This window comes from Melanerpes formicivorus, unplaced genomic scaffold, assembly GCF_026170545.1.
Source record: "Melanerpes formicivorus ecotype bairdi unplaced genomic scaffold, bMelFor1.0.p_v2 SCAF_34, whole genome shotgun sequence".
Lineage (NCBI taxonomy): Eukaryota > Metazoa > Chordata > Aves > Piciformes > Picidae > Melanerpes > Melanerpes formicivorus.
Genome location: NW_027142386.1, coordinates 190849 through 211501, shown reverse-complemented (window position 1 = coordinate 211501; position 20653 = coordinate 190849). Strand labels below are relative to the sequence as shown.

General features: G+C 64.8%; 1 protein-coding gene across 5 annotated transcripts; it reads right to left on the bottom strand.

Moving 5' to 3' along the window:
• Window positions 1–885: 885 nt before the first annotated feature.
• On the bottom strand, window positions 886–19599 carry PALM (paralemmin). 5 transcript variants are annotated; one of them, XM_068156214.1, is made up of 11 exons: window positions 15494–15651; window positions 14786–14927; window positions 14595–14680; window positions 9979–10027; window positions 8832–8912; window positions 8600–8730; window positions 7252–7375; window positions 7106–7127; window positions 6753–6815; window positions 5651–5782; window positions 886–4123 (listed from the first exon to the last, which is right to left on the bottom strand). In XM_068156214.1, the coding sequence occupies exons 1-11, from the start codon at window positions 15634–15636 to the stop codon at window positions 3537–3539; spliced, it is 1560 nt and encodes a 519-aa protein (XP_068012315.1). In that variant the 5' UTR covers window positions 15637–15651; the 3' UTR covers window positions 886–3536. The 5 variants fall into 5 exon arrangements, with proteins under 5 accessions (XP_068012315.1, XP_068012316.1, XP_068012318.1 ...); XM_068156215.1 differs by lacking the exon at window positions 5651–5782; XM_068156217.1 differs by lacking the exon at window positions 15494–15651 and having other exon boundaries at window positions 14595–14703; window positions 14786–14845.
• Window positions 19600–20653: the final 1054 nt, after the last annotated feature.

Sequence of the window (20653 nt, the reverse complement as noted above, 5' to 3'; positions counted from 1 at the left end):
GGCACACCTATCGGCATCATGTCTGCGTCCCTTTCCCCTCAGCACCCTGGTTCCCACCCTCCTCTTCCTCCCTGCCCCTCTGGCATGCCTGTGTGGCCAGCATCCCAGCACCAGGGCTGACACCGTGGTGCCATCCCAACTGCACCGCCTTTACCTGTGCCCTGGGCTCCAGGGTGGCACAGAGGACCTGTCACAGAGTGCTGCACCTGAACATCTCCCCTGGGGGCTGGAGACCTGCAGGGCTGTGAAACTGAAGTGCCCCTGCCACCGCCTGCTGGCCCTCTCCACAGCCAGGCCTCAGGAGGGAGGAACCAAGGGGGCTCATTCTGCTGGGAGAGACCAGGCCAGGCCAGACCCCAGCCTGGGGCAACAGGGTGCCCTGTGCTGGCAGCAGCAGGTGAATGTGGGCAGAGTGGGAGGCAATGACAGCACCAATGAGCCCAATCCTGGCTCCTACACCCATGAAAGAGATGGGGGGCAGAGGCTGCTGGAATGCCCTGGGCAGAGCTGAGGGGAGACACCACCACCCCCCAGGCAGGGGAGGAGCAGCAGGACCCATCCCCATACCAATGTCCACCACCCCATCCCCTCTCCACCATCCCTATCCCCTCTCCATCACCCCCATGTCCACCTTCATCATCTCCAGCCCCCTCCCAATCTCCACCATCGCCATCCCCAACATTCCTACCCCCATCTCCATCATTTTTGCCTCCATTATCCCCCTCCAATCATCTCCACCATCCTCATCCCCATCTCCAGCACCCCCAGCACCCCCATCCCTCTCACCTCCGTCATCCCCAGCCCCTCAGCCCCTTCCCACCCGCCCGGTGCCAGGCACTGGGGTGCCACCCCCCGGTGCCCATGCAGAGGCTGCAGGTGCCAGGCTGGTTGGTCACACAGTTTTATTTGCTGGGTTTTACAAACATCAGGGGAGGGCTGGGGGAGGGCTGGGGGAGGGCAAAACTTCAAACAGGGCTTCGGCACAAGTGGAAAGCTCAGGAGCGCGGGAAGTGCACTTCAGCAGGGCACGGCGAGGGGCAGCGGGGAGGGGGCTGGGGTGTGCTGGGGAGGGTGCTCAGCCCCTGCCAGCCCCGGCCCCCTGGGGCCTGATCCTGCTCCCTGCCGCCACGGGGGCCAGATGAGGCTGGGGGCTGGCGCTGGGTCCGATGCCACCCAAAGGGCAGGGGGTGGTGAGGGCGGGAGGGAGGGGGGTCCCAGCTTGGGGTCGGGGAGGATTGCAGGGTGCAGGGCAGCGTGGGGCAGGGGGTGCTGGTCCCCAGTGGGGTGGGGGAGGGAGGTGACGTGCAGCCCGGCCAGACACCACGCCCTAGGCCAGCCCCCCAGGATCTATGGGGCAGGAGCTGCACAGCATCCAGGCCCCAGCAATGGGACTCCAGCAACGCCCTTAGGAGAGGATCCCCCTTCCCCGGGGGTGCCAGCCCTGACCCCCTCCTCCCCCAGCTTTGCCTCTTCCAGAGGCTTTCAGTGCCCAGCTGGGGCTCCAGGCCAGAGTCCCCACGGCAGGCCTGGCACAACAGGACTGGCATGGCAGGACTGGCACAGCAGCACTGTGAACCTCCAACAGTCCTCGGCCTTGGCACCAGCCCCTCCCCAATGCCTGCAGCGATGCCACTTGGGGTAAAACTGCAACCTGGGTGGTAAGTGGGGGGCAACTGGGATGACATGTGGGGGTCACTGCTCACACAAGAGAGGTGGGGGCAGGAAAACCTTGGGAGCTGAACCCCATCCCTGGCTGCTCTGCCACCCATATCCCAGAGGGCTTTGCTGGGGGGGGCTTGGGAAATCCCTGGGGACTCACCCAGCCACACTCGGCAGCAGGGACCCCTATGCTGGCAGCTGGGCCATGCTCCTGCCTGGCTATGCCCTACCCAAAGTTCCCATGCCCCCAGGGTGCAGGCATTGGGCACTGCCAACCCAGCCACAGCCTCCTCAGGGGCAGCTGATGTGGGGCACTGGGCAGCAGAAGCAGCCCTGGCACACAGGGCTCTGAGTCCCAGCGTGTTTGGAGCAGGGCTGGCAGGAGATGGGACCACCCCTGGAGCAGTCCATGGCAGGACCCAGGAGCCATATACCCAATGCCCATGAGATGTGGCAGCTCCTGTGGCAGAAGCACCCAGGGTTTGGGCAGGGCTCAGCACTCATGGGTGCCCCCCTGCCCTCCCTGCCTGCCCCAGCGGGTCTCAGTGGGGAAGAAACGCTGGTGCTGGTGGTGAAATCCCCCCTGAAGGGCTGGGGCATGAGGTGGGGCAAGGAGGGCTGCTCACAGTCCTGGCACAGACAGGGCATCCTGAGGATGCTCTCTATGGGGCACTGGATCCCCAGCAGCTCCCAGTCCTGGTGCCTGGGGTGAACTGGGGAATCTGGAGCTGCAGCCCAGGGCCCCAGCAAGCTGCTCTGCAAAGCTGCTGCAGCCAGGCAGGAGAATCAGGAGGGGACACGGTGCTGGGTCACTCTCCCGCTGCCGTGAGGAGGTACTGGAGCTCCCACCCCATCCCAGTCCCCATCAGGCTGGGCTCCTCCAGCTCCCCTTCCCTCGCTGCCATCACCACCTGCATCACCCTGGGAGGACTTGGGCACTGGGCGCAGCTCTGCTCAGCCCCCTCGGCTGGTACAGCCCCGCAGCGCCAGCCTGGCAGCCGAGATGGAGGAGTGGCCCCGCGGGAGCCTGTGGCAGCCTGTGGCATTGGTGTCGCCGCGAGTGCCAGGGCAAGGAGCTCCTGCACGGGCAGCTGCGTCCAGGGCAGCAGAGCAGGATCAGCCACAGCCCTGGGGACAAACTAGAGCTGACCCCATGGGAGCTGTACCCTCCGTGAGTTCCTGACCCAGCTGAGCGTTGTGGAGGAGACACTGCCCTCAGTGCCCCTCCCTCGCCTGGGCATGCTCCATCGCAGCGGGACTCGTGGCTTGGGGAGTCCAGGATTGGAGGGACAAGGGCGTGGGATGGAGCAGGGACGTTCGTGGGCAGCCGGGGTGAAAGAGCCCAGGGCCTTTCCCAGCAAGAGAAGCGGATGCTGGAGGTCTGGAGACAGGGACTGGCATGGGGCTGGCTCTGTGCCCACCATGGGCTGGACCATGCAGAGGTCTCACTGGCCACCGGCTTCCCGGGAGTCATCTACGGATGCAACGGTGTCCTCCGATCCCCCAGCCCAGCCGGCTCCGTCCTCTGACAGTGGGTGGGAAGCTGCCGGTGAGAGGAGAGAAAGACTCCAGCGTTGGTGGCAGGAGGGCTCCAGCGCAGGGTGAGGGGTGGGCACGCCGTGGGGCGAGGGGGGGTCTCTAATAAATATCCCGGGCAGCGCTGGTGGGGGTGCAGCGCGGGCAGACGGGGTGAGCAGTGCCGTGGTTTGATGCTGCCTGCCGCGCCGTGTTGGAGCTCCCCGGTTCTGCAGAAGGAGGGTCCGTGTCTGGCGGGAGAGGGGGCCCGGCGTGCCGGGGCAGCCTGGCTAGCGGGGGCCGGGGCGGAGGGGGCTCGGCGGGGGCATCCTGCTCCGGTGGCGGTGGGGGGCCGGCGGGGCTCACATCACCGTGCAGCACTTGCAGCGCTGCTTCTTCACGTCCGTCTCCTGCTCGGCCTCCTTGGCATCTGTGGCGTTGGCACCCGGCTTCTGCCCGCCTGGGCCCTCCTCCCCCGTCGGCTGGGCAGCTGCCGGCTCCAGCGCGGTGCCGTTGGGCGGTGCGTGGTCCTTGACCGCCGGCTCCGGCTTGCTCTCGGCGTCCTCGATCACCACCAGCTCAGCCTTGATGGTGCCCTCCAGCCCCAGCACCTTCTTGGTCTCGTTCTCATCCTCCACGTTCTGGTAGCCCATGAAGATCATGGTGACAGGTTGCTCTCGGCTCGCTTCTATCTCCTCGCCTGTCGGCAGCGCCGTGCTGCTTTCCCGGGGCTTGGCTTGCAGCCCTGTGATCTCTCGTCGTGGCGTCGGCTTCTGGCTGCCCGGGGCACTGCCAGCCTCCCCACCAGCCTTGGCTGAGGCCTCACGCCCGGCGGCTTCGCTCAGGGTGGCCTCATCTGCCTTGTGCAGGAGCTCGTCGACCTCGGAGGAGCTGAGGGGGTGAGCTCCGTTCTGCAGTGCCCCATCCTCGGCGCTCACTGCGTGCACCACTGCGGGGACAAGAGGGAGGAGAGTGAGGGGGGCTCAAGTTAGGAGACACAAGCTGATCTGGAAAAGCTCCTCCTGGCACGACCCACTTGGACCTGGCTCTATGTGGCTGTGGAGTGGCACTTTCCCCTTCCCAAAAGCCCTGGACCAGCACCTGGTCCCCCTCCTCTGCCAGAGCTGCTACCAGACGCCTCCAGCATCGCCTGGCCCTGCCCGACAGCAGACGGGGAGGCTGAAACAACAGCACAACGTCAAGGAACCGTTCCCGGCCCTTTGGCTCCTCCAAAGCCCAGCAGGAGCTGCAGCACGCTGCCAGGTCACCAACAGCCTGCCAAGCTGGGCACGGCTGGCGCCGGGCTCTGACGCGATGCTCTGTGGCAGATCCTGCTGCCGTAAGACCCCAGCGAGTGCTCAGCAGGTGCCTCCCCACTGTGTCCCACCACATGCCCCCGCGTCCTGCTGCCTGTGGAACGGCTCGGCCCCGTGGCCGGGAGGAGATGTGGCTCTTCCACCGCCGGTGTGCCGTGCGCCGCCGCTCGCAGCGCCAGGGGCAGCTGCCGTGCGTGGTGGCCAGAGCGGCTCCCGGCCAGAGCAGCTCTCGGTAGGCGCAGCTCCCGGTCAGAGCAGCTCCCGGTCAGAGCAGCTCCCGGCTCGTCGCATTTTCCGCTCGACCAGGGGCATCATGCGGTGATCAGCGCCACAGCCTCGACTGCCAGGCGGGGAGTGATGGACAGCAACCAGCCCCCGAGGGCCAGCTCGGCCACGACCAACGTGCGGCTGCCCCGGGATGATCCGTGCCAAGGCGACTCCTGGGAACTGGGGGACCCCAGAGCAGCGGGTGGGGAGGGCTGGGGGGCGGGGTGTGAGCCTAGTGGTCGGTGGAGGCCAGCATGGCCTGGCACTGCCATGGCTGTGGGAAGGTTGAACGGCACAAGGTGTTGGTGCAGTATGGTTCCCTTGTGAGGTTGTTGGTCCACTTGGCCACTGCAGTCCCCAGTCAGGAGCCCCAGTTCCGTGGCTGGTCCTTGACATCCCTCTGGTGTCACAAGATGAAGCAGGCTCCTTGAGCTTCCCAAAAGCAGGAGCCATGGGCAGGGACTGCTCCCTGTTGCTGTGCCTCCTCTGTGCACGGTGCCCATGCAGGAGTCCTCTCTGCCAGCCTGGCTGTGCCAGGCTGATGTGCTGCCGCTGCTGCATTCCCCACCTGTGGGACAGGCTCCTGAGCCTTGGCCATGGCAAATCCTCTTCTCTGCTCTCCAGCAGTGCAGGGTCATGATGTACAAATCAGGGCTGGCCCGGCAGGACCGTCTACACCACGCTGATCCCACTCCAAGCTGGCTGGGGCGCAGGATTGGTGCTGGTGGTGTGCTGCCCCGAGCCATCTCCCCTGCAGAGCTGCTGGGGCCGGCCAGGAGCGTTCCAGCCCTTCCTAGCCCCGGTGCCCTCCAGGATGCTCAGGTGGCTTCTCCCTTGTCCCCTGCCCTTTGCTCCTGGTGCCTGCGAGCGGTGCGGGCCGGGCCGTACCCTACCTTTCAGCTCATCCTCGTACACTTTGACCCCCTGCAGACAGTGGTTCTGGGGGAGCATGGTGGTGCTGGACAGGACCTTGGTCTCCCCAGTCACTCTGTCCTTCTCCACCGTGATCTCCACGGAGTACATGGCTGGGACACAAAGAGGACAGCAGGCGTTACAGCGGCCCCGGCCCTCCCCAGCCCCTGCTCAGCGGCCGGCAGCGTGGTGGCAGCGGTGCGGCGCCCAGCGGTGTTAGCCATGAAGCAGGCGGCAGCGAGGAGTGGTGAATGGCAGCGGCGGGGGCGACATCCCGGGCACAGCTCTCCCACTGGCACTCACGGGGCCATCGCTGTCCTGGCACTGCCGGTATCGTCTTACCTCCACGGCTTCGGTGCTCTCCCCGCCCCCGGGCTGGGGCTCACCAGGCTCTGGAGGCACCATGTCCATCTGTCTGGCTGGTCAGCAGTGCCAGCTGCCAGGGCCTGGGCTGGGAGCCAGGCTCATGCTTGCAGGAGGTGGCAGGCCTTGGTGAGGGTGCTGGTGCTGGGCAGCCCAGGGCACAGGCAATCCTTGTCATCTCCTTTGGCTCTTGGCCAGTCCCTGCCAGCACCAGGATCACCTCGGTCCAGCAGTGCTTTGTTCCAAGGACCCCAAGATGGTGCCACAGCCTGGTCTGAGCCACCCACCCACCCAGATCAGAGCCAACCCCCCAGCAGCAGAGCTGGCCATAGCCCCCCCTAGTATGGGCATCTCAGCCCCTGCAAGCTCCCCAGTGGCAGCCAGCCAGGGGGCCACAAGCGCTGGCACAGGGTCAGCCATGCCAGCAGCCGACCCTCTGCTCCCTTCCCATGCTCCAAGAAGCTGCAGAGAGAGCTGGAGGTGCAGGATGAGACCGGAGCAGAGATGTGGAACGGGTGGTGAGGGAAGGCCCCGAACCACAACCCAGCCACAGGGTGGAAGCAAACCCAAACCCTGTGACTGCAGACAAAGGATGTTCTCTGCCTCGGGCGTGGAAAGGCATCGAGCGGTGCGAGTGGCGGTGCCAGGGCTGTGGGGTGGGCAGCGAGCTGAGGGAAGTGCCTGGGAAGGAGCACAGCTCCTGCAGAGGTGGACACCTACCTGCCTTCATCATGTCAGTGCCTTCCACTGCCTTCATGGGGCTGCTGGAAACCTTCTTCTCGGCTGGGGATGGAGAGGAGAGGCAACTGCCTGAGCCAAAACGGTCACCTGGTTGTCTCTGTGCCCGAGGGATGGGCCCCGGCAAGGGCAGCGTGTCCCCCCATAGCCGGCACCTGGGATGGGCTCCCCCACCACAGGGCACTGATGCCCAAAGGGGGCAGGGATGGGGACACAGGGACAAGGGCTGCCCCAGCTCCCCCCACCTATCCAGCCCCAGTGCCAGGGCAGCAGCAGGGGCCAGCAGGCTCTGCCCTACAGGAATGGGAACCGCGACCAAGGTGGGGATCACCTACCCTTGACTGTGCCCAGGGGACTCTGCAAAACAGAAGAGAGAGGTTAGGAGACTCTGGGAGGTGCCACACACCCACTGCCCACACACCCACTGCCCACCACAGCCAGGGACTGTGGTCTGGTCCCACTGGCACAGGATGGTGCCCACCTTTTGTGTGTTGGGGACCAGCTCTGCCTTCTCCTCCTTGGCTGGGGCTGCCACCTCTGCCAGGTTCTCCTTGGTGGAGGCTGCTGAGCTGCCATTCTCCAGCGTCTCCAGCTCCTTCTCCAGCCTGTGGAGAGAGTCAGGGCTGAGAGGTCACAGACCATGAACGTGAAGCACCAACAGACACAGGGGCAAGAGGTGGTACAAATCACCTCCTGGGCTGTGAGGTGCAGGGACTGAGAGCCTGGGCTCTGGCACGGCCAACACTGTCTCTGCAGGGGAAAAGCCCGAGTTTGCTGGAACAGAACAGGAGCTTCACCAGCAGGTGCTGCCCTCGCCTTTACCCTGGTGCCCATCAGCTGCACACCAGTGCCTGTCTGCCGTGGGCGAGCGGCGCTCAGGGTGATGGCTGCAGCTCTGCGGACACTGAGCAACCAGGGCGGCTGCTCAGCTGGTGGGCTTGGCCCAGGCAGATGGAAGAAAAAGCCCCAACGCTGTGTGCATCGGGCAGGGGCCTGACCCCATGGGGTGACCCTTTTGCTGTCCCGGTGCAGCGACAACCCAGCCCTGCACTACCCAGAGCCCTCGCCCGGAGCAGCAGGGTTCTGTCCCCGTGCTGCTCCCTCGGAGCCTGTCGGAGCTTCCCGCCAGGACAACCGCCCGCTCCCAGGCCCCGAGCCCATCCAAGAGCTTGTGCCAGCAGCAAGGGCCCCATCGGAACGTGGTGGAGGTCTGGGAGGGGTCTCCAGGGATTCCTGTCCGTGTAAATCACAGCTCCGCTGTCATCGCGGCGGCAGCACCCCCGGCGGAGCCCCCCCCACCCCCGCCCTTATCTCCCGTCCCCCTGCGAGTCGCTGCCGGAGGAATGCACTGCACCATTAGACCCACACAAAGGCCCCTTCGTGCCTGACCCCTCTCTGCACTGATGCTCGGTAATTAACGGCCGAGCCGTGACTGATTGCATTCCTGCGGGGCTGCTGGGACACCCCCGTGCCGGGGCTCTCGCCCCCACTCCTTCCCCCGCCTTTGCCTTTGGCAGCCCACACACGAGGGGGCTGGGCAGGGGCTGAGGCTTCTCCCCCAAAACCTCCCACCCTGCCCCTTCCCCAGGGGCTGAGCCACCGCAGTGAGGATGGGCAGAGGGTTGGATTCGATGGTCTCCAGAGGTCCCTTCCAACGTCTACCATTCTGTGGTTCAGTGATGTCCATGAGGAATCAGCCCCCTGTCCTCCTGCCCCTGCAATCAGGGGTGCTGGACACTGAGCAGTGCCCCAGAGAGACCCAGCCCACAGTCTCTAGAGATACTCAGGCTCCCTCTGAGCACACCTCAAACCCCCCTTGGCCCTATTACCTCTGGATGGTCTCCTCCAGCTCCTTGGTCTTCACCTCATCCTCCTGCATCTGCTTCTTCATGGCTTCATCCTCCTCAGAGGCTGAGGCTGGGGCTCCCTCCAGCAGCCATCTCTCCCGCAGAGCCTTGGACTGTGGAGCAGAGAGTGGTCAGAGTCCTGCCAGCCCCACAACTTGGGGGGTGTGGGTGTCTCCAGTGCACTGGCAGCCCAGGGGTTCTGGGGGTTCCTCACCTTGAGGTGCTGCAGCTGCCTCCTGTCATCCTCGAGCTGCCGCCGCTTGTTCTCGATCTCCGTCTGACGTTTCCGCTTCTCCTGGAGGGAAGAGAGCAGCAGAGCTGGGGTCGGCTTGGGGAGGGGGTCAGCACGGGGAGAGGACCGCAGCAGGGCTGAGGTTGGCATGGGGAGAGTGTTACAGGGAGCTGGGGGGGTCCCAGGGGGTCTGACACGGAGCCACAAGCCGTGCCCATGGCTGTGAGACTGGCCACGGGCACAGCCCACGAGGAGCTCCCCAGTCCTGCATCCCATTTCTGCCCTTACTGGGGGAAACTAAGGCACAGAGGGTGCAGAGCAATCAGGGCAGAGCCTGGGCTCCGCTCACCACCTCAGAACATCACCTTCCCCTCAGCCGGCCCCGCTGGGTGAGCTGCCAGCGCGAGGGGAACCAGCCCGGCTGGTTCTCCCTGGCCCCCTGCCTTGCTGCACATCCTGGGACCAGTCCAGACCCTTTCAGACCCTTTCAGCAGAGTCAGTCCCAGCCCGGGGTGCCTCACCCTTTCTCTGTCTCCTTTGGCCAAGAACAATTTGCCCTTTGTGTGGCAGAGATCTGCGGGCAGCAGGCTGGGCTGGGGCAGCTGCTAGAGGGCAGCCACTGGGTTTAAAACCACCCCAGTGCCCTGCTCCGTGCTGGGGAGGGGCTGCCCAGCATGCCCCCGGCTGCTTGCTAATTAACATCATTACTAGTACCCACAGTGGGCCAGGCTGGATCCTGCACCATCCTCAGCGCTTCCCTGGGAAAGGACGAGGGGGAGTCATCACTCATTTCCTTTCCCTCTCACTTGGGGCTCATCAAGGCATTGCTTCATTAATTAAAGCTCCCGGTGCCCATGGCTTGCTCTGTCCCTGTTTCAGCAATGCAGAGCCAAGCCCTGCTGGATCCTGCACCCCAGTCGTGGCACATCCCCAGGCAGAGGCATCACAGGACAGGATGTCCTGGCCTGGGGTCCTGCTGGTCCTTGTTTGGCTGCTGGAGACCCCCCTGCCCAGGGCTCGGTGCCCGTGCTGGCCCCTGCCCTGGCTTGCCACCCCAGCTGAAGCCCCAGCCCTGGCACTCTCCTCCTTGCCATGAGCCGCTCAGGGTCCTCGCCAGGCAGGGACTCACCGCGATGGCCTGCAGCCTCTCCTGCTGAAGGGTGCTGGCCTCCACAACCCTGCAAGGGAGCAGAGAGGAGCAGGGGTGAATGAGGACATTGTGCCACCAGTGAACAGGACACAGCACACAGACAGACAAAGGCTGAGCTCTTCCCTCCCGCCGGCTGCTTTCTGTCCCTCGCCTTGTTCCCACTGAAGCCAAGCACTCCCCCCAGCCCCCCCTGCTCAGACAGTTCCCTCAAGCACCCCTCAGTTGTTGCCCTGCCCACATCTCCTGCGACAGGCATCTGGAGTTGACCCAGCATGGCCAAACCTGCTGTGGCCATGGCACAGATGGAAACAGTGACCACAGAGGAGCTCCCACTGGACGGCTCTGACCACCCCCAGGGTTCAGCCTGGCTCACACCTTCCATTCCAAGCCCTCTTCTTGGCTGCTGCCACCCTTCCCGGACAGTGACCTTCCTGGGCTGCCTCATGGGGCACAGGCATGCACTGACACATGTGCACAGACACACAGACAGAGACACACATTGCAACAGGCTCTGCTCCTGCTGGGCTTTGTGCTCCTGGGCTCAGCACCTGCCTGAGCAGCCTTGTCTGTGCCAGAGATGCAGCCACCAGCAGCCACCTCGCTGGCCCCAACACAGCTTGCCCCCAGGGCACTCCAATAAGGGGGTGCCCCAATCCCCTACAGCCACATGCCCTAGACCAGCCTGGCTGGCACCATAGCCCTGTGGGACGTGGTGAGAGCCCCGGTGGCACAGAGCAGCAGGTGCAGGCTCAGGAGCCAGGAGCAGGGCTGTGGGCAGCTGCCCGGGGCCCGGCGGCGGCTGGGGATGCTGGGGGTGCCTCGGGGAGCTGCAGGCTGCTTGCCAGATGCTGCTAACGAGGCTCTTGGCTGTGGCAGTAATTGGGGTGGGAGGCCCTGAGGTAGTGCCAGCGATGGATCCTTGCCACTTCTTCCCAGAGCAGGGGAGAGCAGAGCCAGTGAGGGGGCAGCTGCGTGGGAGCTGCCTTGGAGCAGACACCAGCGAGCAGATGCTGCTCCAGGCTCTGGGCCCTGCGGCTGAGCCTTTGGTCTGGCTGCTCCCTCACACGTGGAGCCATCTCGCTCCAAGAAAGACACTGAGGGGCTGGAGCAGGTCCAGAGAAAGGCAACAAAGATGGGGAAGGGTCTGGAAAAGAGGTCTTGTGAGGGATGGCTGAGGGAACTGGGGGTGTTTAAGCTGGAGAAGAGGAGGCTGAGGGTAGAGCTCATTGCTCTCTACAGCTCCATGAGAGGAGGTTGGAGCCAGGTCGGGGGCAGAGCCACCAGCCCTGGAGGTGTTCAAGAAACCTGTGGCCATGGCACTTGGGACCATGGTTTAGTGGCCATGGTGGTGTTGGATTGATGGTTGGATTTGATGATCTTAGAAGGCTTTTCCAACCTAAACAATTCTATGATTCTGTGGTCTGTGCTGCTGTGTGGAAGGAAAAAACCTTGGGGGGAAGGGGGATGTGTGGGTTCTGCACCCCCTAGTTGAGTGAGGACCAGCTCTGGGCCATGCCCATGACTCTTCCTGCAGCTGGTGGATGCCAGGGCTGAGGTGGTGAAGGGGAGAGCTCTTGGACTTCACTTACAGTGGTGGTGAAGTGTACATCCATTTGCACAGCTCCCAGGAGCTCCTGCCCCAGCTGCAGACACAGAGCTGGGATGGCTGATGGCGGGGGGGGGAGGGAAGTGGGACACCCTTGCACCTGCCTCTCCCTAGCTCCATCCCCACCTACCCAGCCAGGCCTGAGAGCTTTGAAAGCACAATTAGACCAAGCTGCAGACAGTCCCTTCCCCGTGGGCCACCCCCGGTCCCAGCCCTTGCGGGCTCAGGGCGGGGGTGCTGGGGGAGGGGAGACAGGGAGGGACGGCAGCGCTGTGTCCCCAGCACAGCAGGAAAAGCCATTAGCATGGAACGAGCGCCAGAAGTGTGGCTCCACCCCAGGCTCACTGCAGCTGTGCTCACAGGCACCCAGCAGCTTGGGGGCCATGGACCCTCCCAGCGCAGGTGAAAGCCATTCCCGGCTTCATCCAGCACCAGCCACAGTGGGAGCCAGGGGAGGGCAGCCCCATGCCCGGCAGCCCCAGCCCAGCTTGGGGTGCCCGTTTTGGAGGGCAACACAGGCTCTGAGGTGCCACCCAGCATCTACAGGCTGCAGGCACACTGACCCACTCCCGGGCTTTGTCCCCCATCCCTCCTCTCCCCTGGGGCCGCAGGCTGGACTCTGCAGATGGTGCCAGGCGGGGGGCAGCGGGGGCGGGAGAGCTCCGTGCTCCCATTAAAGGCTTTTCCCCAAGAGGGTTTTACACAGGAGGTGGGCACCAGCCGCCGTGCCCCGCACATGGAACCCCCCTGGGCTGGGCACTGGCCACACGTGTGCCCCTCACACACTCGTGTGCCCTCACACAAGTCCCCCACCGGGACGAGCACAGGCGGGTGCAAGAACCGAGCTTTGCAGCAAGTCCCACGGCGCTCTGCCAGGGGGGAAAGGACCCCCAGCCTCCAGCCACCACCTCCTCGCTCCTCCTTCCTGATTAAAGCTCTTGATTAACCATAAGCTGCTCAGAGCCGCCCGTCCTTCCCTCACCCGGGATGCCGGCGGCGTGTGGCATCCAGGCCAGGCAAACAAGCCGGGAAGGTGCTGCTGTGCCCGGGGTTTATTTCTGTGCTCCTGGCGGTGCCGCTGGGGCTGTGGTTTGGGGGTGGGGAGGTGGGGGGGGGGGGGGGGGTGTTATCGCCGGCGCAGGCGCGCAGCCGCTGCTCGCAGCCTCGCTCACGCTGCCAGCCTCGACGTCGGACGAGAATGAAAGAATTCCGAACCCCAACTGTTAGCCAGTGACAAACCCGGGGGGTCCGCGGGGTCCCTTTGCCATCCCTGCTCCCAGTGCCGGGACCCAGAGCAGCAGCACCCAGCACAGGGACAACGCGGGAGGGGGTGAAGGGATGAGGAACCAGCCTCACCCTGCAAACTGTGGGAGCTGTTCCCTCGTGGGGAGAGGGGCAAGGGACAGTGGATTTCCTGAGGGAAACCTCCTCTGCCCACCAGGCAGTGCTGCGAGTGGGATCTGTCCTTCCCTAGCCCAGTACTGGGGTCTCACCTCGCTCCCCGACGTGAGAGAACCTCCTTTCTCAGGACAGACAGACCCAAAGCAGTCGCACAGCTTGGAGATGGAGCGGAGATAAGGACAGGGAGGGACCCAGCAGGCCCCCAGGGGACGACCCAGCACGGGGGGGTGGGGGCTGTGGGGACAGAGGGAGCACAGAGCCAGGTAGAGGGAGCAGCATCCACATCGCAGCCCTGCCCTGGGCTCCAGCCCAAGGGCTGTAACCTTCCCGTCCCTCCCAAAGCAACAAGGATCCCCCTGGGGCTGGAGGCAGCGGGGCCAGCTCTGCAGGGACTGGGGCAAAGTTGAAGGGAGGAACCGGCAGCTCCCCACCCCCCACCCCGTGCCCAGTCCTGGCCAGGGCTGCCCAAGCAGCCACGGGGCCAAGCTGGCACCAGCCCCACAGTGCCAGGGCTGCCTTTTGCCACGGGGGCCCCTCCTGCTCTGGGGCCGCCCCGGGCTCAGCACCCCGAGCTCTGAGGGCTTTGGACCGGGGCCTGTTTCCCTCCTGGATCTTGCCTCGTTCCATGGATCCAAACTTTTACAGCATTCCCAAAACGTTCTGTTCTATTTTTCCTCCCTCCTCCATTCTCTTTATTTTCCATTATTTGGTTCAGTCTCTGCATTCCCGGGTCCAAAGCCAGGAATCTTCCTCGCCCAGAGAGAGAGCCACACAAAACGGGCTGGATGTCCCTTGCTGCGCCCTAACCTGGCCCCCACCTGCCCACCCCAGCCTGGCTCTAGGGCCCTGTCGCACCTCCCCTTGCAGACTCACCACGGCGAGAGCGGGGCAGAGTAGGAACAACTCTGGTGCCCCCCTGTCCCTGCCCACTGGCGTGGGGTGCCAAGGTGACAGGAAGAATCGAGGGGTCCCATGTCCCCCCTGCCAGCTCCTAGTCGTGCTGTGGGTGCAGGAAAGCAGCACCCGGGGTTGCCTTTGGGGCGGGGGGTTGGGAGGGTGCCTCGGGCTGTCCCCGACCCGCCCCCCCGCCCCATTCTCCTCCTCTTCACAGCAGGAACGACAGCCCCGGCCCAGGCCGGTGCCGAAGGGGCCCCGCAGCCCCGGCCCCGGTGACCGATGGCTCCGCCGAGCCGGGAGGCGGTTCCCTGGCAACGGCTCCATGGTAACGGCGCCGAGGCAACGGGGAGCCGCCGGGGGGAGGGGGAGATGCGCAGCGGGGGCGGAGGGACCGAGTCCCCCCCCCCCCCCCCCCCGCCCCCGGGGCTGGGGGCTTTGCTCACCCTCCCTGCAGCAGCTCCCCAGGTCCCGCACCCCCCGGCAGCCACACCGCAGCCTTCCTTGGGGGTGACCGACCACACCAGTGCCAGATCGGGATCCATCCTGGGCGACAGGGAGGGGTGGGAAGGAGAGTTCAGGGCCACCGAGCCCAGGGCCACCGAGTCCCGGGGCCGGCAAGCCGCTCAGGAAGCACAAACCCAGGAAGCAGCCCCACGGAGCCCTTGCCCTCCCCTCACGTCACCCCTTTCACCGGCTCATGCTTTTCCACCCGGTGTCCACCGGTGTGTCCCAGCCCTGCGGGTCCCAGGGCACCTCCTGGAGCTGGCTCCTCATGCACTGCGTGGTGGGAGAGCCACAGGCTGTGGCACCGGAGATGAGGTTCGAGAGGACCAGGGAGGCAGGTGGCACGGGGGGGGGGGATGGCACTCCAGGAGCTCCCACCTGCAAAGGTCCAGTCCCCGGACCCGCGGCCAGACCCACGCACACGTGTGAGCTCACAGGCACCCCGTGCACGTCCTTGTGCTCTCCCGTGGCTCTCCAGCGGCTCTCCAGCTCTTTCCAGCCCTGCTGATGCTGCCGTTTCCTACCATCACAAGGGAAGCCCGTGACCTTTTGTCTCCTCCCCGCCTGACACGAAACAATAATGTTTATTTGCCTTCCCCTGTTTTTTTTTCCCATTAGCTCATCCAAATGTGCGAAAGAGCCGTTTCAAGCTGCTCCTCCTCTCCCTGACCCCCGCTCCCTTTCCGCCCGCGCAGCTCCGAGGCAGCAGGGGGAAGGCAGGGAGAGAGCCCTGCCCGGGGTCGCCACCGCCCCGATCCCCACACCAGCCCCGGCCGGGCACGAGTCCATGGAACCAGCAGCGACGGCAGCGGCCGAGGGCCCAGCACTGACTGATGCCACTGTCCCCATGCCAATTGCTGAGCCCCTTGGCCAGGTCTGGAGGGATGCTGCTGCGGGGCATCTGCAAAGCCTCCATCACAAAGCCATTAGCAGCCGGGCCGAGATCGAACGCTCGTGGAGGGGAGGGGGCTGTGGCAGCTCTTGGGCTGGCACTCATCGACCACAGAGGCAAACAAATGGGTGGCCAGCTCGGGTGAAAGCCACACTGCTGAGTTCCAGGGCGGCTGGGCACAGGGTCCAACCCACCTGCTTGGGTCCTGGTGACACGGGGGCTGCTCCTGCCCTGCCCCGTAGTGCTGGCTGCCGGCCCTACAGCCCTGCACTGACCCAGCTCCTTCCCTCTGCGTGAGCTTTGCCTTCTCCTGCTCCTCCTGCCAGCACAGCCCCATCCAGCGCTGCTGCCCTGGGAGGAGACAGGGACAGGGGGGAGATAGGGGGAGGTGCGAGGAGGAGATGGCAGCCCCAGGCTCCCGAAAACCCAGGATGCATTAGAGCAAGTGGAGCTGCCTGATTGATTCTTCGGGCTGAGACGTGGGCTGGGAGTGCCAGGAGAAAATGGATCCCATGAATATTTGATGAACAGAGGCTTGGGGAGGGAGTTTGATTGGAAAATTACAGATCTTTCAAACAATGGTTCAAGTGCCCTCCAAAGGCTTGGGTTTCCAGTTCCCTTCCAGTTAGAGGAGCAAGGCTCCACCAGGAAACTCCCTCCTGATTAATGAAAGAGCAGAACTGGCCAGTCCCCACACCTGGGAGCACCTGGGAGCAGCAACTGGCTGGGACAGGCAGCCCCAGCACTGGCCTGGGACACAGTGCTCAGCTCCCCACCACTTTGGGTTGGCCCTGGCCACGTCCCTTAGTCCCTGGGTTCCCATTCACAGGAGGCAGCACAGCTCCCCCACACCAGCACCATGAACATGGGCACACACAAGGATTCAAAGAGTTGGCAGGCATGTGGCTCCTGACTAGGCTCCTGGAATGGGCAGCCCCCTGTGAAGCCCAGGCACCTGTGGGGAGCTGGCTCCCTGATGCTGAGACAAGGGCTGAGCTGAGCCCACATCCAGCCATGCTCCAGCAGGAAACACCTGGCTGGGGCAGGATCCGCCCTGGCTCCTCTCTCTCCTCCTGGGCTGATCTAGGGCTCATCCTTGCCCCCAAGAGTGGCTCCTGGGGCCGAGGGCTTGCTCACCTCCAGGTGGATTAAGGAGAAACTGGAGAAACCAGGCTCCTGTGCACGCCTCTGCCTCCAGCCCCAGCTCTGCGCCTCCAGCCCCGGCTCTGCACCTCCACCCGACCCTGCCCCATCCTCCCCAGCCTCCCTCCTAGCCCTGACACCTCCACTGCTGGAAATGGGCCCAAGCCACAGCCCAGCTGAGCCCTGGCAAGGCTCTGGGCACAGCTCCTGGCGTGGCACACACCGTGTGAAGCACTGGCTGATGCTGCATGGAGAAAGGAGATGTTTCCTGCCAGGAAGTGGAACATCAACACCAGCACCTTCCCAGGAAACCTGCTCCAGTTCCTGCCCAGCTGCACTGGTCTGTTCAAAAGGTTCCATTCCTCGGTGGTGGCTGAACTCTAAACCCCCAAATCCACTGGCCCCAAGCAGGACTGAGGTGGTGTTGTGCAGCTCTCTCTGCTGGAGCTTTTGTGGCTTCCTCTGAAGAGCTGGGAAGGGCAATGGTGCCATCCCCTCAGCATGGACCTGACCTGCTCCAGTCCCAGCAGCCAGCCAGGAGGCATCTCCGTGGTCCAGCCTGGCAAGCATCAGCTGGGTCCTGAGTCACATCTCAAAGGAGACTCCTCAGGTAGAAATCTCCCACCTTGCCCCAGGTGTGACCTGTGGGCTTTGGATCAGGAGTGGACAGGGTTGAGAGGGCAGGATCATGAGAGCCCTCACTCCAAGGGGAGCCCAGACCCAGAGGAGAGAGGAAGCAACCTTCTGAGACAGAGCAGCCAGACATGGAGGTGCTAATTCCCCACCTGCTTAAGAGCACTGATGGCAGCAGCAGCAGAGCACAGACAAGCAGCCCCAGTGGGACCAGAGCAGCCTTTGCAAGGACTGGAAGCTTTCAGACAAACATCCCTGGGCACAGCCAGGACCCTTGTGCAGCCATTGTGAATGCCAAGGCAGAGTAGGAGCCATCAAGGCCAGCAGCATGCTCCCAGCACCTGTTCTCTGCTCCAGAGCCAGGCCAGCATCAGGGCAGCGCCTTGCTGTGTCCCCAGGACCCTCCCAAACCCCTGGCTCTGCGAGCAGGCTCTGGGTTTGAGGGATCAGGAGTGACCTGGTGGGCAGGGATGTGGAGCTGCAGGCCTCCTGGCAAACATGGGCCCAGCCAGGGGAGCACGTTTGGGTATTTCAACCACCACCAACTTTTTCACCTTTATTCCATCATGAAAGCTCAGGAGCCTCCTCCTGAGGAGCCACAACCGGCTGAGCAGCTGGAGGGGCTGCACTGGAACTGCCCACGCTGCCCTGCTTTGCTTTTTGGCTGCACCCTGCACCTGCAGACAGAGCTGCAGGAGAGACGCTGCTCCCACAGCTCGGTGGGGCAAGCCCCTGCCCCAGGGCACTTGTGGGGTTCCACTCAAAAGCAAAAGCCACCAGCAGGTCCAGCATATGGAGCTGATGGGAGAGAGCCCCCATGCCACTCCACAGGCTCCTCAGCCCTTTCCAGGAGGGTCCATCCACAGCACTGGTGGCCAGTGGAGCAGAGCTGAGTGAAAAGCAGCATGTGGAGCCCAGGAGCACCAACCTGCCCAGCAGCAAGGGGAGCTGCTCCACTTGCCCAGCCTCTGTGCCCCAGCCTCTGAAACACCTCCAGGCCCCCCACCGGTGCCTCCCGTGCCGTGCTTAGCCCTGAGCCACATCCTGACCCCAGGAATTCCCTCCCATCCCTCACCAGCACCCTGCAGCTCCACGGGGAGCCCCAGGTGGGAGGCAGACGGTGGTGAGCAGGACCTGTTGAGCACCTGGCACCTTGCTAGCTGGCAGCCGCTGACTTGGTGCCAGGGGATGTGCCCACAAGGAGTGGAGGATGGCTGACCAGATGACCCCAGGAAGCCCTCAGTGCCAAACCCCGGAGATGCTGGGGAGACCCTTGGTTGCTATGCTGGGGACCACGGCCACGGGAGGGGAGGAAAGGCCTGGGAGAGGCAGAGCCAGCCCAGCCGGCTGCTGCCGCTGGTACCCGGCACGGTGAGCTGCCACCAGCCCTGTGCCCTCCCAGCACCAGCGCTGGGGCAAAAACGGTGCGTGGGCAGGATGGTGCCCAGCTGCCAGCTTCCACCTGCTCCCTCCTTCCCCATCGGCACACAGAGCCCCACTCTGGGTTCCAAGCCCACCGGCAGGCACTGTCCAGCCAGGCAGGGCCCCACCGCTGCACACAAAGGATGAGGCCGGGACCAGAGAGCATCGCTCCGGTGGGATCCAGCTGGAAGATCCAGCGGGAGGATCCAGCGGGAGGATCTCCCCCCGATGGTAGTGGGTCCGTGGGGTGGGGGGAGGGTGGGTCTGGGAGCGCGCTCGCAGGGAGGGGTCCTCGGCTCCCAGCCACCCACTCTCCCAGCCACCCGCTGCAGCAACAACAGGTTCAAAACACAAAAATAAACGCCCTTCCCACCCCCCCGCTTCCCGCACCGCTGCCAGCAACAGAGACTCGCCCCCCGCAGCCCCCGCTCCCCGCTCCGGGGCCTCCGCCGCTGCACCCCGGAGCCCGCACCTCGGACCCACAGCGGGGGCAGGGACCGGGGCAGGCCCCGGGGAGGGGGGCAGCACCTGTGCGTCGGGGGGACGCGAGGCCCCGGTGCCAGAGTCCCGAGAAACGGCGTTGCAGAGATTTAAGCCCCCGCTATCGGCGTCCTGAGCCCCAGCATTTGCGGGGCGCGGGGGTGGGAGACCTCTGAATTGGGGTTCTGAGTCCCCCAGGATCAGGGAGGTGCGAACCCCCGGGTTTAGCGTCCCGAGCCCCATCATTGCGGGGGGATACAAGCCCACGGTGTGGGCTCCGTGAGCCCGATGCGTGGGGTTCCCTCAGCGTCAGTTTTGAGGTCGCGAACCCCTGCACCTGAAGACCCCCCCCACGCCCCGGTACTGCGGTGCTTGAGCCGGCAGCCCGGGGCCGGGGGCGGGAGGGGCCCGCGGCCCGGTGCGGGGGTCCCGGCGCGGCCGGCTCCGGTACTCACTCCATTTTCCGGGCGGGCTGGGCCGGTATCGGCGGCGGCAGCTCCGGTGGGGTCGGGCCGGGCGAGGCGCGGCGGAGCGGGGCCGGCGTCCGCCGGCGTCCCGGCGCTCAGGGCCCGGCGGGCGGCGGCATCCCCGGCGGGGCTGCGGGATGCGCAGGGCTGGCGGGGCCGCGCCGGTGCTGCCGCCTCCCGCACAGCTCCGTCTGCCGGGCGCGGCCCGTTACTGCCGCCGCCCATCACCCGGCCTCGGGGCGCGGCCGCCGCCGCTTCCCCCCCCTCCCCAGCCACAGCGGTGCCCTGCTGCGGGGTGCCCGGAGCATGGCAGGCTGGAGGTTGTGGGAGAAAGGGGTGCAGAGGCTTTGCCGGCTTATGGTAACCCCCTCCTGCCATCCCAGGGGGGTCCCCAACCCCTGGCCAAGAGCCCCCGCTCATGGCTCCCGCTGTGCCAGGGCCTCTGACCCCTCCCCAGCTTCAGCTCTGTGAGAGTGTGAAGGGTGATGGGGAGAGGATGGAGGAGAAGGGGGGTGGGGGGAACCCAGGCTCTCTGTGTGAGCCTCCCTCGCTGCTTCTCCGTTTCCCAACGCAACGGTTGAGTTGGGCAAACGTTGGCAAACTGACACAGGAAGCCTTGAGCCAGCCTCTGACCATGCACCGTTGGGAAATCTGCCTGCTGCCAGGATGAGAGAGATCCATGCTCAGCCCTGGAGCACACAGGGAGGGTCACCCCAGCAGTGGAGCCCCTCTCCCCCTACCCTGGCACACCCCCACCCAGTCCACCTGCAGCTCTTCTTGCACCGCAAGGGGACCAAGCTGCCTGCAGCACCAGCCCAGAGCCAAAGGGTCTTTGGAGCGAGCAGGACACATGTCTGGTCCTGGCACAAGCCATTGGCATCCTGGTTTGCATCAGGGAACAGTGTGGCCAGCAGGTCTAGGGGTGTGATTGTCCTCTACTCAGCACTGGTGAGGCCACACCTTGAATACTGGGCTCAGTTTTGGGTCCCTCACTCCAGGAAGGACATTGAGGGGCTGGAGCAGGTCCAGAGAAGAGCAACCAAGCTGGGGAACACAACTCTTGTGAGGAACAGCTGAGGGAGCTGGGGTTGTTCACTCTTCAGAAGAGGAGGCTGAGGGGAGACCTCCTTGTCCTCTACCGCTCCCTGAAAGGAGGTTGGAGCCAGGCAGGGGTTGGTCTCTTCTCACATGTAACAAGAGACAGGACAA

Bases quoted from the DNA above. Each gene is read 5' to 3' on its own strand.
- PALM (XM_068156214.1), bottom strand. From the start codon at position 15,636: ATGGGGCTGTGCTGGCAGGAGGAGCAGGAGAAGGCAAAGCTCACGCAG. The intron at 7,376-8,599 runs GTAATAGGGCCA...CTCTCTCCACAG, and splicing joins CTGGAGGAGACCATCCAGAG to GCTGGAGAAGGAGCTGGAGA. The intron at 7,128-7,251 runs GTGGGCACCATC...TCTGTTTTGCAG, and splicing joins TGGTCCCCAACACACAAAAG to AGTCCCCTGGGCACAGTCAA.